This window comes from Sphaeramia orbicularis, chromosome 1, assembly GCF_902148855.1.
Source record: "Sphaeramia orbicularis chromosome 1, fSphaOr1.1, whole genome shotgun sequence".
Taxonomy (NCBI): Eukaryota; Metazoa; Chordata; class Actinopteri; order Kurtiformes; family Apogonidae; genus Sphaeramia; species Sphaeramia orbicularis.
In genome coordinates, this window is record NC_043957.1 from 15,511,107 (window position 1) to 15,526,968 (window position 15,862).

Consider the following 15,862-nt stretch of genomic DNA (forward strand, 5'->3'; position numbering starts at 1 on the left):
TGGGACAATGTCTTTTCATGTATTGATTGGTGAAGAGCATGGATGTCATCACACAAATACTGCATCGACAATAAGATAAGAGAGATTCACATCAAGATTTTACACAGTATATTTACCACTAATGCATATCTTTCACAATTTTTAGATGTCGAAAATAAATGTAACTTCTGTAATAATGAGCCTGAAACTTTAATACATTTATTCTGTCAGTGCAACCACTCTATTACCCTCTGGACTAAATTGGTAAGATACATATTGTGTAAAGTCAGACACCCCATTGTAACTGATTTTAAGTCTGTTATTACATAGTACTTTATTCACCAAGAGAGCAGCATTGAGTACATTGTTAACTAATGATTATTGTTTGGTGAATTCCATATCCATAAATATAGAGTGTTGAAAATGACCCCCAGTTTACACAAACTTCTGGCTGAAGTTGAACAGTACATTTGCAGTACTAAGCTTATAGACTCTCTCAAATGTGATAAAATTGTCAAACTATATGACGAACCTTTTACAGAAAACTAATGTTAAAGAATCCTTTTGCGTTTGTTTTTGTTTGTATGTTAAGATTTTTATAAATTCATGTGGCCTTTTCAATTGTATGTTTATTATTTGTTAACTGTATTCTTTGAAATGAAGTTCTATTTTTAAAAAAAAATCAATTGTCTCCTTCTGCTCTGTTTATTAGTCATGTGTATTAAAGCTTACAGCGCCATCTGATGGACACACAACACACCTTGGGTTATTCATTCAAAACCCAATGTGATAATGAATTACAGATAACATGCCACTTGTAATTGGTGTGTTATCTGTATGCATTTTAAGCTTTCCATGTGTATGTTCACACCCCACGTAAAATGCCACGTGATTAACGGTTAGGTTTAGGGTTACGGGTTTTGGATATGTGAACCGGAGATGTTGGTGTACATTGACACGCAATCAAATGGCATTGAATAACACGCGAAAGGATGTAAATGCTTACGTATAGCACACCAAATGCCATAAGAACTGGTATGACATACAGCTTGATTTCATGAGATCAGTCAGAATTCAGGTGAACTTTTATAGCAAAACTTCACCTCAAATCCACTTATGGAAACAAGGTTTGACATCAGCTGATTGGTCAAATATAAGTTAATGGTGTCAGGTGATTAGGTTAATCATCTCTAATCAATGTCATATTCATAAAAAAAAATATTTTTGAACAATTTCCAATTTAGATAAACTCCAAAAAAGATATGAAATCCATTAGTATGAACCAAGATTTGTTTAAAGTGAAATAGTTATATGCCATTTCAATAACAGCATTGTCTTTTAATACATCTTGAATATTGTTTGTTGTTGTTGTTTGTAATGTTTAGATGAATTGTTGTGGTTTTTAATAAAGTTAATTTAAAATAACATGATCAGATTAATATGGACTGATTTTATTTTTTATCTATTTTATTGTGAAAGGGAACAGGAAGTGTCCGTGTGTGTCCGGGATGCGGTACGCCGTGGTCGTGAATCTGACTCAGACTCAGTGCGTCCGTGGAACAGATCCCGCAGGGACCCGCTGTAGCTCCGCCCGCAGCGCTTTGTGTCCTTTTCCTGGTGCTGGTTCAGGTCCTGGTCCTGGTCCTGATGCTGATCCGGTCCCGTATCTCCATCCTTATCCTGTTGTTCTGGAGCAGGACGCGCGGACTGGGCCGCTGCTTCACCGCAACAGGTCGAGGAGGATCCGGGTACTGATTGGACTGGACTGTGGATGATCCGGACCGAGGAGCCGGACCAGGGTCTGGGTCTGAGGGGCTCCGGGTTACCGGTGGATGCGACCGAGCGGAGGAGCCAACATGATGCCGGTGAGTAGAACCAGGGAACCGGTTTAATGTGTTTAGACCAGATCCACATGGTGACCTCACCTGAACCAGATCTGGATCAAACCTGGACCCTCTGAACCTGAAACCAGGTTTTACACGTGGATCATTTTAGACTGAAGTCAAAGAAAACAGCCGAAAAACTTAAAATGAAAAAAGAAAAGAATCGTTGACCATTCAACAAAAACAGGTTGAATGTGTGTTGGTGTTTTTGTGTTGTGTGTCAGTTGTGTATTTGGAGTGTGTTATTTTATGTACTTGTGTTATGCGTTTGTTGTGTATTGTGTTATTTTTACATTTGTGTTGTGTTTTTGTATTGGTGTTTATTGTGTATTTGTGTTGTGTGTCTGTTGTGTATTTGGTGTGTGTTTATTGTGTTTTTATAATTGTGTTGTGTATTTGTGTTGTGAGTTTATTGTGTTTTTGTATTGGTGTTTATTTTGTATTTTTGTTGTGTGTCAGTTGTGTATTTGGTGTGTGTTTATTTTGTTTTTATATTTGTGTTGCGTATTTGTATTTGTGTTGTGAGTTTATTGTGTTTTTGTATTGGTGTTTATTGTGTATTTGTGTTGTGTGTCTGTTGTGTATTTAGTGTGTTTTTGTATTTTTCTTGTGTATTTATTTTTTGTTAATCCTGTGCCTGTGTTATGTGTTTGTTGTGTATTTATTGTTTGTTGTGTGTGATTTTAGAAATACATAGACTATGGGTCCATCACATCTGATCTGGATCCTGATCCTGATCCAGATCTGGACCCAGGTCCAAATACATGACGTCAGATTACTGTGTGATCACTAAACTCAACCTACTGTTCTGAACACACACTGATCATTCTTTATTGCTGATGCTCAATTATCTTGTTTTTAATGAAGCCTTTGTATAAACACAGACTGATTCCAGTTCCCATTAAACTTAAATCAGTCTGTTCCATGTAAACATTACAACAATATTCACAACTTTAATGCAGTTATTTCACAAACGTGATTGTTTCATCTGTTCTTCACCTTTAACATTAACTTCAAACTTAAACATCATGATGTGATTATTTTCTGTTTTATTCCACTGGTCTATGAGTTAAAAAACTCCCGAATAAAAGTGAGACCTTCCCAATTTTTTCCCAATTCATCTTATTAAAGTATGAAAGATTTAACACATTTCATCTTTTAGGCAGAAACTTTATACACTGAACAAAAATATAAACGCACCACTTTTGTTTTTGCTCCCATTTGTCATGAGCTGAACTCAAAGATCTAAAACTTTTTCTGTGTACACAAAAGGCCTATTTCTCTCAAATATTGTTCATAAATTTGTCTAAATCTGTGTTAGTGAGCACTTCTCCTTTGTCCTTTGCTGAGATAATCCATCCACCTCACAGGTGTGGCATATCAAGATGCTGATTAGACAGGAGGATTATTGCACAGGTGTGACTTAGGCTGGCCACAATAAAAGGCCACTCTAAAATGTGCACTTTTACTGTATTGGGTGGTCCAGGGGGGTCAGAAAACCAGTCAGTATTTGGTGTGACCACCATTTTCCTCGCACAGTCTTCTTCATGAATTCTCTGAAACAGCTTTGGAGATGGCTTATGGTAGAGAAATGAACATTCAAGTCACAGGCAAAAGCTCTGGTGGAGATTCCTGAAGTCAGCATGCCAATTGCATATTCCCTCAAAACTTGTGACATCTGTAGTATTGTGCTGTGTGATAAAACTGCACATTTTGGAGTGGCCTTTTATTGTGGCCAGCCTAAGGCACACCTGTGCAAAAATCATGCTGTCTAATCAGCATCTTGATATGCCACACCTGTGAGGTGGATGGATTATCTCAGCAAAGAAGAAGTGTTCACTAACACAAATTTAGACAGATTTGTGAACAATATTTGAGAGAAATAAACCTTGTGTGTACACAGAAAAAGTTTTAGATCTTTGAGTTCAGCTCATGAAAAATGGGAGCAAAAACAAAAGTGGTGCGTTTATATTTTTGTTCAGTATATATAAAAACAAAAAGTTGTAGACCAGTGACCTGTATTTTTAATAGTTTCATAGACAACATGGTAAATAAATCACAAAACTAAAACAAAATGAACAAAAATGAACAAAATAGTTAACAAAATGAATATAATAATCAAGGAAATTAATTAAATAATTAAAAATGGGGAAAATAATGATTATAATGGGCAAAAATGAAGAAATAATGCAGAGAATGAACAAAATGAAGAGAATAATCAACAAAATGAAGAGATTAAAAAACAAAATATACGAAAGTAAGATAAAATAATGGACAAAATGAAATGAATATTGAAGGAAATGAATAAAGATAACCAAAAATTGGGAAAATAATCATCAAAATGAGACAAAAAAATGTGTAATAACACTTTATCATCTACATTGAAAATGTCATGTTATTTAAGTATTTAATGTATGATGAGGATGAGAAGGAAGAACCTGAAAAGAGGAAGAACTGAGCTGAACTTCCTCCGAACCATCAGACCTCGTCATGCCAACGTAACGACTAATCTGAGAACAGGAAACAGACGCTCCCTCTGCGCCGCTCTGCGTCGTCCTCATCCTCCGCTCGCTGCCTGGTAACGGTTGCCACGGTAACCATAGACACACAGCGATTGTTCAAGGTCACAGCGTTATTTTAGTTCCTCAGACAATGAGGAAGAACAGCGAGGAAGTTATCACCTTCATGTTCATGAACAGGAACAGAAGCTGGAATTAAATGAATTCATCAGGTTCTGCTTTTTGAATCAGTGAAAAAACTCAGAACAAACAGGCTGGTTTGTATTGTAGTTGATGCTGCACATGCTCAGTTTAAATGAAAAACATGTCTGAATCATGTTTTAACACTAAATATCTATCAGGGCTTTATTTTTTATCCTTGTCAGTCACACACAACAAAGGAGCAGCAGTAGTAGTAGTAGTTGTAGTTGTAGTATTAGTAGTATTAGTAGTAATAGAGAGAGTATAGTAGTGGTACTAGTGGTGGTAGTAGGAGTTGTAATAGTAGTAGTAGTACTAGTGGTAGTAGTAGTAGTATGGTAGTATGAGAGGAAGTTTAGTAGTGGTACTAGTGGTGGTAGTAGTAGTAGTAGTAGTAGTAGTAGTAGTAGTAGTATGGTAGTAGTAGAAGGAGTATAGTAGTGGTACTAGTGGTGGTAGTAGGAGTAGTACTAGTTGTTGTTGTAGTAGTAGTAGTAGTAGTAGTATTTATAGGAGTAGTACTAGTAGTAGTGGTAGTAATATTAGTAGTAGCAGCAGTAGTAGTAGTAGTAGTAGCAGTCGTCTAAATATTTCTGGTTAGCCAACTAGCTAGTGCTAGCTGCTATCATATTAGCTTGTTAGCTGATTTGACTGATCATTATTAATGTAATGTTGTATTTTGTAACCACTCAAAACCGAAGCTGGTATTAACATTTATTTTTTTAATCATTATTAATGAGTCAGACATATTGAAAAACTGACGACACAGTGAGAACGAAGTGAGTTCAGTGAAAGATCAGGGGTGTTCCAGTTTGATCCGGTTCAGTGGAGACCAGTAGGCTGCCACAATAATACTCCAAGAATTACAATTAAATGAACACAATATTATTAAAAAACAAAATCACATTAAAACTAGTATTCACACAACTTTAAGTGTTATTTTATATGTGACCTGTTGTTGAAGACTTCATTTGACTGATTATTAAAACTGGATCAAATAGGATGATGGTTAGGAAGTGTTATGAGGGTGGAGGTTTAGGACCGTGTGTGTGTGTGTGTGTGTGTGTGTGTGTGTGTGTGTGTGTGTGCGTGTGTGTGTGAGTGAGTGAGTGTGTGCGTTGTTAATCCAATAATTGCTGCATCACGTGACGCTGTTGACCATATGGCAGCAGTCGTCCACTCGGCCACGAAAATTTGGGATGTGACCTGCAGCGTGACAGCTGCCACCAGAAATACAACAACAACACAACTGAACCAACATGAGTAGAGGAACGGACAGATCCACGTTCACATTTTCATCTTTTCAATATTTCTGCTGAAATTAGTCACAAAGACAAATATATAAGAAGTGATCCAGATCATACAACACAAAGAAATGAAGAAACCAACAGAGAAAATGAAAAAAAAACCCCAATCAAACAAAGGTTTCTATTTCTGAGTCCACATTCTCCTCCTGCATGTCCAAATCATGCTGTAATTTATACTGAATTATTAGTATTTTACTAAAACTAGACATTAGAACAAAACAAAAACACTGGATAATTTCCCTCAGATGTTAGTGTTAATCTGTCAAATGTATAATCTGTCATTAGTCAAATCAAAAGGACTTCAGATGTTTTTAATTTAATGAAATGACTTCACATATTAATTCAGAATAAGAATCAAACACAAACAGAATACTGCACACTAACAGTGAAACTATGTCAAAACTGTACATACTGTATTATAAAAATACTCAGTAAAAGTATGAATATTGTAAAAATAAATGTAAATCCTCTGTGTTCTGGAACAGGAGCCCCGAAAGAGCCTGTTTGGCTCTTTACCACTAAAATAAACCTGTTTTAAAGACCATGAGACACCAGGGTTCACAGGGGTCCTGCTCTCAGGTCCAGGTCTCAGGTCTGATGTGGACCTTGTGGTTCAGTTTGTCATGCGCTGATGTCATCGTCCTTTATGATGTAACTCCTCGGTGACAGGGTCAGGTGGTGAGTCCGTGTGGGTGGACCTGGTGGTTTTGGGAGGTGGTCTATCTGTGGGGTCTGGTCATCAGGTTTCTCCTCAGCAGTGCGAAGGGGATGGGGTTGTGTGTATGTGGGGGGTGGGGGTTATAATCTACATGATGCTGCACTAATTCCTGCATGGATTAAGAGCTGCAGAATCAGGAGTTTAACTACAAGACCTCACACTGTTTGGAAACAGACAGACAGACAGATGGACAGATGCAGACAGACCGACAGACAGATAAACTCCTTAATGGCCGACACAGTGGTTTATTCAAGGTTTGTGTCGTTGTCCTGTTGATTTTAATGTCATTTAAAGTGTAACAGAAGTCAGTTTTAGCTCCACCCACATCAACATGTTCTTCATTCTCCTCATCTTGACTCTTTTTGTTCTGGTTGATGACAGCCTGGTTTAACTTCATGTCATTGGTCCAAAGGTTCAGAACCAACCATAAGGTGTTTTTAATCTGTAAACGGACCAAACCCTGGTTCAGTTTGATCCGGACTGAGACCATCTGTTTGTCTACAGAGTCTGGACCAAACAGCATAGATGTGACAGTGTCCAAAAAGATCTGCAAATACAGTTCCATCTTCCGGTTCTACCAGGAATCACCATCTACCTCTGGTGGTTTTTGTCAAACCTATTCTTCAGGTGGTGTTACATTCCCTGCATCTCCATCAGGTTTTCTTTGTGCTGCAAATTTGAAAGAGTAATTTTAACACCGTCAGAATTAAATGTGAGAACCAGTACTGAAGTGTTGAATTCAGCACTATAGTACAGGGTGGGGAAGCAAAATTTACAGTATTTTGAGGCAGGGATTGAAAGAGAGTGTATGACCAATTAGTTTATTGAAAGTCATTAGAATTTATTTGCCACAAGAAAATTTACATAATAGAAAATGTTTTTATTCTATGTGTCCTCCTTCTTTCTCAATAACTGCCTTCACACGCTTCCTGAAACTTGCGCAAGTGTTCCTCAAATATTCGGGTGACAACTTCTCCCATTCTTCTTTAATAGTATCTTCCAGACTTTCTCGTAATAGTTTTGCTCATAGTCATTCTCTTCTTTCCATTATAAACAGTCTTTATGGACACTCCAACTATTTTTGAAATCTCCTTTGGTGTGACGAGTGCATTCAGCAAATCACACACTCTTTGACATTTGCTTTCCTGATTACTCATATGGGCAAAAGTTTCTGAAAAGGTATGGATAATAGTGTTAGGTATGATTATGACATCAATATATGTTTGGTTTCAAAACAATTGACGTAGTGCCTGCTGAGAAAAAACAACTAAATGTTCATTGTAAATTTTTCTTCCCCACCCTGTAGTTAATATTTAACTTTTTAATAGTGTAAAACTGTATACAGAGAAATACATGACAGATTATCAGCATTACTGCTGTTTAACTTATGGAGATTCTGTACATCAGGGACACCAAACTCATTTTAGTTCAGGTTCCACATACAGTAAAGTAATAAAATAATCACCTATGAATAATGACAACTCCAAATTTTTCTGTATATTTTGGTGAAAAAGTAAAATTATATTATGAAAATGTTTACATCTAGGTGCTTCTATGAAACTGGGTTCATTTTGGTTTCTGGCACTTTGCCAGCATTTTAGACAGTAATAAAAGAGAAATTTAGACATACAGTATTTCTCCCCAGGATGTACCTAATGATGACCTCAGATTAATGCAAAAAAATATATACTCTTGCTCTGAGCCATCCCAAAATTAATTAATTTTTAATCAAAAATTGATGCAAAAAATAGGACCAAAATTAGGACAGGAAAAGCTACCTAGGTGTCAGTGCATTTGATCTGGAAAACATGGCTGTAAATGGTCTTAAATAAAGACACTGTGTTAAATTTGTTGATCCTAGTGGTTTTCTAATCCAGACATGAAGGTTTTTCATGAATCTCAGTCTTATTCCAGGTTTTGTGTGTAACCCATTGTGTCCACTTGCGTTACATGCGGAACCTACCCATTTAAATACATATATATGTCACAAGTGATTTTGCAACAGCGGACACTGAAAAACAGTTGCTCTTTTATGTTATTAAATATTTATTTTTAAAATAGATCCAAAGTGGTTCCAAACTTGCTTCATAACATTAGTCTACATCTGGTTTGAATTTTTAGCCCCCATGTCCTGTTTTTAGGGACCAGTTTCATAGAAGCACCCTTTACAAACTATCCTTTAAACATGTGAATAATATCACTAAATTTGAACAACCTGAAATTACTTAAGAAAAGTTAGTGCAATTTTAACAATATTATGTCTCAGTTTATCATTTATACATGTACATTACTACTTACAGGTCACAGATTATAAATGTAAACATTCTCATGTAATTTTAGGTTTTTACATTAAAACAAAGAGGAAAATTTAGAGTTATCAATAGGTTATTATGATAGTATTTTACTGGTCTGATCCACTTCAGATCACATTGTTTAGTATGTGGAACCTGACTTAAAATAAATGCAACATCCTTGATTGTTAATCAGTGTAATTTTTGAATTTCATGAATACATCCCGTGGGCCTGACTGGACCCTTTGGCCATGGGCCATATGTTTAACACCCCTGGTTTAGAGTCTTTAAAGTTGACCTATGGATTTATGTTGTGATGAGGCTATTAAATCATGACATTAGACATGAAACAGGTTCATTTGTCTAATCGTGTCCTGAGTGGGCGTGGCCAAGAAACAAACCCATGACACTATGAGTGTTAAGCCAGACTTCTTCAACACTGCAGGAGTGTAAAAACTACACCCAAATCAACACTCATCAATTCAACTTTAGAAAAATAACACTTCTGGACATGTATAGAATATCAGATCCAGACCGGTCTAATCAGTTAACCCAGACCCAGGCGGTTCTGTTTCAGGATGAACCAGAGTTAAACCCATAAACAGGATCCTGGTCTTCAGTCTGAGTTGTATCTGATCTCCATATGACGTGGGGCTGTGTGGTCTACAGACGTCCGGTCCAGTTCTTTTGGTTCTGTTCTGTGATCCGCCTTGAGGCCTCCTCTGCCCGTCGTCCTGAGGGACCGTCCTGTGCTCTGATTGGCCTCTGTGTTTCCCAGTCGCCCCATTTGCTGAGTGACGGTGGCGACCCACTTCAGGAACCTGAAGGAAGACGGGGTTGCTCCAGTTTTTCGTCCAGAGCTGAATGTAGGACACCGGGCCGACTGGAACCAGCCTCATCCATCTCTGTCACCGACTTCGCTTCTACTAATTAAATGATTTCTAACGAAGGATAAACCTGCTCATTCATCTTCATCTGCTTTGCTTTAATGGGAACCAGGACGGAGAAGGCAGGACTGAAAAATGAAGTCTTTTACCCAGAATCCTCCCTGACGTGAAACCTGGAGGTGGGAGGTTCTGAATCCAGAATCTAAGACACACCATCTTGTTTATCATGGAGTCGTTTCCACAGCAACAGAGACAGTGTGAATTTCACTGAAAGACATGAAACACGACATTGACCTGAAAACTGAAGACCAGATTCACTAAGACTATAGACCAGATCCACTAAGACCATAGACCAGATCCTCTAAGACCACGGACAGGATCCTCAAAGATCAGGGATCCTCTAAGACCACGGATTCAGTAAGACCACAGACTGGATCCTCTAAGACCATGGATTCACTAAGACCACAGACTGGAACCTCTAAGACCACAGACAGGATCCTCTACAACCACCAATCCTCTACGAGCAGGCACCTGATTCTCAAAGACCACAGATCGTCTAAGGCCACATATAGGATCTTCTAAGACCACAGACTAGATCCTCTAAGACCACAGACTTGATCCTCTAACATTATGGATTCACTAAGACCATAGACCAGATCCTCTAAGACCACGGATTCACTAAGACCACAGACCGGATCCTCTAAGACCATGGATTCACTAAGACCACAGACCGGATCCTCTAAGACCACAGACAGGATCCTCTACAACCACCGATCCTCTACGACCAGGCACCTGATCCTCTAAGACCACGGATTATCTAAGGCCACATACAGGATCCTCCAAGACCACAGACTGGATCCTCTAAGACTACAGACTTGATCCTCTAAGATTATGGACTCACTAAGACCACAGACCGGATCCTCTAAGACCATGGATTCACTAAGACCACAGACCGGATCCTCTAAGACCACAGACAGGATCCTCTACAACCACCGATCCTCTACGACCAGGCACCTGATCCTCTAAGACCACGGATTGTCTAAGGCCACATACAGGATCCTCCAAGACCACAGACTTGATCCTCTAAGATTATGGATTCACTAAGACCACAGACCGGATCCTCTAAGACCATGGATTCACTAAGACCACAGACTGGATCCTCTACAACCACCAATCCTCTACGACCAGGCACCTGATCCTCTAAGACCACGGATTGTCTAAGGCCACATACAGGATCCTCTAAGACCACAGACCGGATCATCTAAGACCACAGATGGGTCCATCTATTGAGTTCAGTTCTATGTTCTGTGTTTTCTAATAAAATCTACACACAGAAAACGACAATATCCCATCTAAGGAAATCTAAACATGAATTTTAAAATTAATGAAATCTGTAACTCATTAAATGACTGATCATGTGACTGATCATGTGAATGCGTCGTCTTCCATATTTTCCAATATGTAAAACATGTCAGGATGAGGAGACTGAATTATTCCTCTGTTCAATCCACATCACAGCCATTTTAGACAAATGACGACACCCCTCTTCTTCTGCTGTTTATTAAAGTCATGTTTAACATCCACAACAGCGCCACCTGGTGGAGACACAACACAATCTAAATTATTCACTACAAACCAATTAATAGAAATGCAAATAATTCACATTTTCATTATTCATTTTTGCACCTTTTCAATGTTCACTTCAGATTTGGTTGGTGTTGTATGGAAGCACAGTTATTGATTGATTGTTGATCAAACAGTGGAATCAGATCAGTCTGGGAATCAGTGTCTGTAACAGTCACATCAGTTCATCCTAATTTTTTACATTTTACAAATAAATTGAAATGACGTGTAAGTTTCTTCAGCCTTTAAATGTTGATTTGACATTTATCGTAATAATTATTGATATCGACTGACATGACTGATTGTGACATTTTTGACTGAACCCCCTGACCTACTTTAAAATATTCTCAAAATGACTCAGAATAAATGCATTTATGCACATATTAATTTTTTTGAAACACTAAATGTGAATGAGTCAATCTCCTGGCCTGTGGGCCACGAGTCAGTGTTTGAACAGATCTTCTAAACCTCCTTATTTGAAACTGATGAATGGTTCTAAATCCTCAGCAGGCTACAATGTGTCGACTGGAATAAACCAACACAGAGGTCAAAAATGGCAGCTCATTTTTCAGACTTTAATGAAGCATGGGTGGCGGTGGGTGGAGCCTGGAGCCCGCCGCAGTCGTCAGGGTGAAGGTTCATATCCTAGTGGGGGTGCTCAGCAGCTTCCCAGAGTCCTTTGAGCCTGTCATTGTTCTGCTCTGTTGGGTCGGCCGGATGGAGGAGCTGATCTGGCTCTGGGCCTGATGGCAGATACCCCGCTGATGCACCAGATGGTCTGGTGCATCATGGGAGTTACCTGTTATGGCTCTAAATAGCACATGAGGCTGTCAGAAAGGTGAAAGAGCAGGTTGTGTTTTTTACTCCACCTGCATCTTTAACCCATTCCATCAAAACCTTAGAAAAGAGCGGACAAAGTGGAGAAAAACACATTGGAGTAAATATTAAATAGTAAATTATGAATGTCGCTTTTGTTCACTTTGTTTCTGACCAATCAGCTGCTGTTGCCGGGCAAAAGAAGATGTAGAGTTCTAAATGTTTCTACATTGTTACTGCTTAGATCGTGTTTCAGTTTTCTCTTCATCATCATCTCTAACTGAGCAGCTGAAGCCGTGATTGGATGTGTGGTGGTGAAATGCACTCTGGGAGTTGTAGTTGGTGTCTCTGTGTTCAGGATGAAACGGATGGGAATGCTGGGATTTGACAGATCTCATAGTCTCATTAAACATGTCTGGAAATGAATCTGTCAGTCATGTGGTGGTGGATTCAGGTGAGTCTCAGAGTACAGGTGTTCAGACAGGTGATGGGTCTTTGCTTCTTCTTGTCTGTTGTAGATGTTTCTCACCGTTTACCTTAGCAACAGTGACCAGCACTTCAGCGAGGTTCCCATCACCCCGGAGACGCTGTGCCGGGATGTGGTGGAGCTGTGCAAGGAGCCTGGAGAGATGGACTGTCACCTGACTGAGATATGGAGGGGCTCAGGTCAGTCGTCACAGTCCGGTACCGTCTTTACAGGTTCTTGGTCCAGGTTCTGACATTCATTTGAAATTTCAGTTTTCTGCATGAATTTGTCATAAAGTGTAATCTGATCTGCATCTAAATCACCAGTACAGACAAACAAAATGTTCTTAACCTGATACCACTCAAATCTAATATTTCTTGTCTTTATTGGATACGCCTTTTATATACCCACAGTGCTGCTGAAATAAGTAAATGAACCCTTACGTTAACCCAGTGGTTCCCAACCTTTTTTGGCTTGTGACCCCATTTTAGCATCACAAATTTCTGGCGACCCCACACATTCAAAACGGAGACATTTTTTTGCTAAAATTAATTTGTTTTTGATCATGTAATAGTGTGCTATAGTATGTTGCAAATAAACGCTAACTTTAGATGACATTTAGTCTATATAATGTATATTATTATGGGCGAAGGCAGAAAAGCCAGGTGTAGATTACTGCTCAAAGTGAGGATTTTATTTTCCTTGGTCAGAATATGTACAGTCAGTCCAGCGTGTATTTACAAGGCTGACAATTAATACTGGAAAACAATGACTCAAACTTTGAGCACATGGTCACATGATCGGGTCAACCAACATATGCCCTCTCAGATATTATATCCTGCATTTTATTTGAACTTGATTTTTATGAGGAAAAATGTATGGTGTTTTAATTATAATGAAATATATATTGAATCATTGAAAAATATTTTTTGTTAGTAATTTTTTTTTTTTTTTATCAATTACTTGAAATCTTAGGTGACTCCATTTGAATTCCAGGTGATCCCATGTGGGGTCACTACCCAAAGGTTGAAAAACACTGGGTTAATGACTCCCCAAAAAAAACAGAAGTCAGGACCTGAACCTGAATTCTAATCAGTGAAATGAGACTTGAGTCGTGCATGGACCCACTTTGACTAAAAAAAACCCCAATCAAACCTCTTGAGTTTACTGTTCCCAAGAAGCATCTGCTCATGTCAACCATCTAACAGTGTGTTTAATGAAGACATTTGTGTGGTTTTAGGTGAAGGACATTCTGTTTGTTTGTCCTGGTGACTTAGATCCAGATCAGACCACATTTTTAGATTTGATTTTGATTTGATTGATCTTTATTTATCTCTCCGGAAAATCAAGGTTCCAGTAGCAGCACAACATTATATGTATAGATAAGGAAAAGAAAATAATAACAATAACTGTAAAACAGAAGTAAAAACAGGCAATTGCACATTATAAATACTAGTAGTATTAAATAATAAATGTAGTAGTAGTAATAATAATAATAACTAAAAGCACTCGGAGAGCGCAGACCTCCGCCAAGGCATATCAGTGCCCCAGATTTGGATGAAAATTTCAGGAAATGTTGAAATTGGCACAAGGAGCAAATGATTAAATTTTGGTGGTGATCGGGGGTGGGTGGGTGGGTGGGGCACTGATCTGCCTTGGCAGAGGTCTGTGCTGTCTTTTCTAGAAAAGCACTCATAGAGCGCAGACCTCCGCTAAGGCAGATCAGTGGCCCTCCCCCACCCCCCCCACCCCTGATCACCACCAAAATTTAATCATTTGTTCCTTGTGCCAGTATCAACATTTCCTGAAAATTTCATCCAAATCTGTCCATAACTTTTTTTTAAGTTATCTTGCACACAAACAGATAGACAGACAAACAGACAAACCAACACCGACAAAAACATAACTTCCTTGGCGGAGGTAATAATAATAATAATAGTAATGGATAATTATATTAACAGAAATAGTAATAATAAAAGTAATAAAGTAATCATAGTAATAGTGGTCATAACAATGGTATATAAGTAAATAATAAGTATTATAAGTAAGTAATGATAATGGCCAATTCATGCAGAAAACTAGAATGTTTCAAAGTGTTCACATACTTTTTGTTGCCACTGTATCAAAAAATTAACTTTGTCTCATGTTGAAAAAGAGTCATAGAAAAACTCCCAAATATATGGAAGAACTGCAGAGATGTCAGCGTTAACATCTGTCTTCACTGAAGTTGGACCTGCAGGCATCCGTCAACTGTACCTGACTCATCATGTGATCTGTTTCTGACCAATCAGAGCGGGTTGTCGGGGAGGGCGAGCGGATGCTGGAGGTGCTGCAGCGGTGGGGGCAGCAGACGGGAGAAGTCCGGTACCTGCTGCGACATCACAGAGCTCCGGGTCGAGAACCAGGTAAGAACCAGGACTGGGGACTAGAACCGTATCTGCAGCTGCAGGGTTCTTCTGGTCCTGAGGGTGGAGGAAGACTCACTGTGGGATCCAGAATGTTCTGATTGGTTTTTTAGTAACAATCAGAGCTGACATCTGTTTTTGTTTTTTTATCTTAACTCTCAGGATTCAGTTTAATTTATTCCCCTTGAGTCATTCAGGACAAAAATGACCACTTCAAAAAACTGCTATAAAAATATTACAGCTTAATATTTTTCAGCTGTTTTGCATAAATCTCATAAACAACTTCAGGCCTGCTAAAAACTACCAAACATTCAATCATTTTAAGGATTTTAACCCTTTAAATGCCAGTTTGATTATTTAAAATCAGTGTTATTATTTATTAAAAATGCACAAAAATTGAGTCATTTTCCATATGACAAATATTTTGTGGCTGAGGTATTTTTTGCTTTTTTGTTTTTTTTTTACTTCTATTTTGGATATGTCTGGTTTTCTACTTATGCAAAATGAAAACACAAAATTACAGAATACATCACTATATTTTGTGACAGCTTTGACATTAAAAACTGTGGTTTTAATGGGACAAGTGTGTCTTAAATGAAGGAATTAAATGTCAAATCTGATGCTAAAACTGATTAAAAAAAAAAACAGCCCAAATATTTGCTAAACTAAATTTTTTTCATAAAAAAAAATATTAGCATCATGTAATCAAAACTGACCCCAATCATCTTCCAAAACACAGTAATATATGGACATTTCCAAAATATATATGAATGGTCTACATCAGGGGT

At 38.2% G+C, this 15,862-nt stretch overlaps 1 protein-coding gene across 3 annotated transcripts in view; it reads left to right on the forward strand.

The window, feature by feature from the left end:
• Positions 1–1,504: 1,504 nt before the first annotated feature.
• tp53bp2b (tumor protein p53 binding protein, 2b) overlaps positions 1,505–15,862 on the forward strand; it is a 34,502-nt gene continuing 20,144 nt past the window's right edge. The window contains exons 1-3 of one of the 3 annotated variants that reach the window (XM_030156459.1): positions 1,505–1,844; positions 12,722–12,869; positions 14,961–15,074. In XM_030156459.1, the coding sequence (XP_030012319.1) occupies positions 1,812–1,844; positions 12,722–12,869; positions 14,961–15,074 (295 nt within the window). In that variant the 5' untranslated portion in view covers positions 1,505–1,811. The remainder of the gene's footprint in view (positions 1,845–12,721; positions 12,870–14,960; positions 15,075–15,862) is intronic. The other 2 variants (XM_030156383.1, XM_030156532.1) reach the window with 2 other exon arrangements.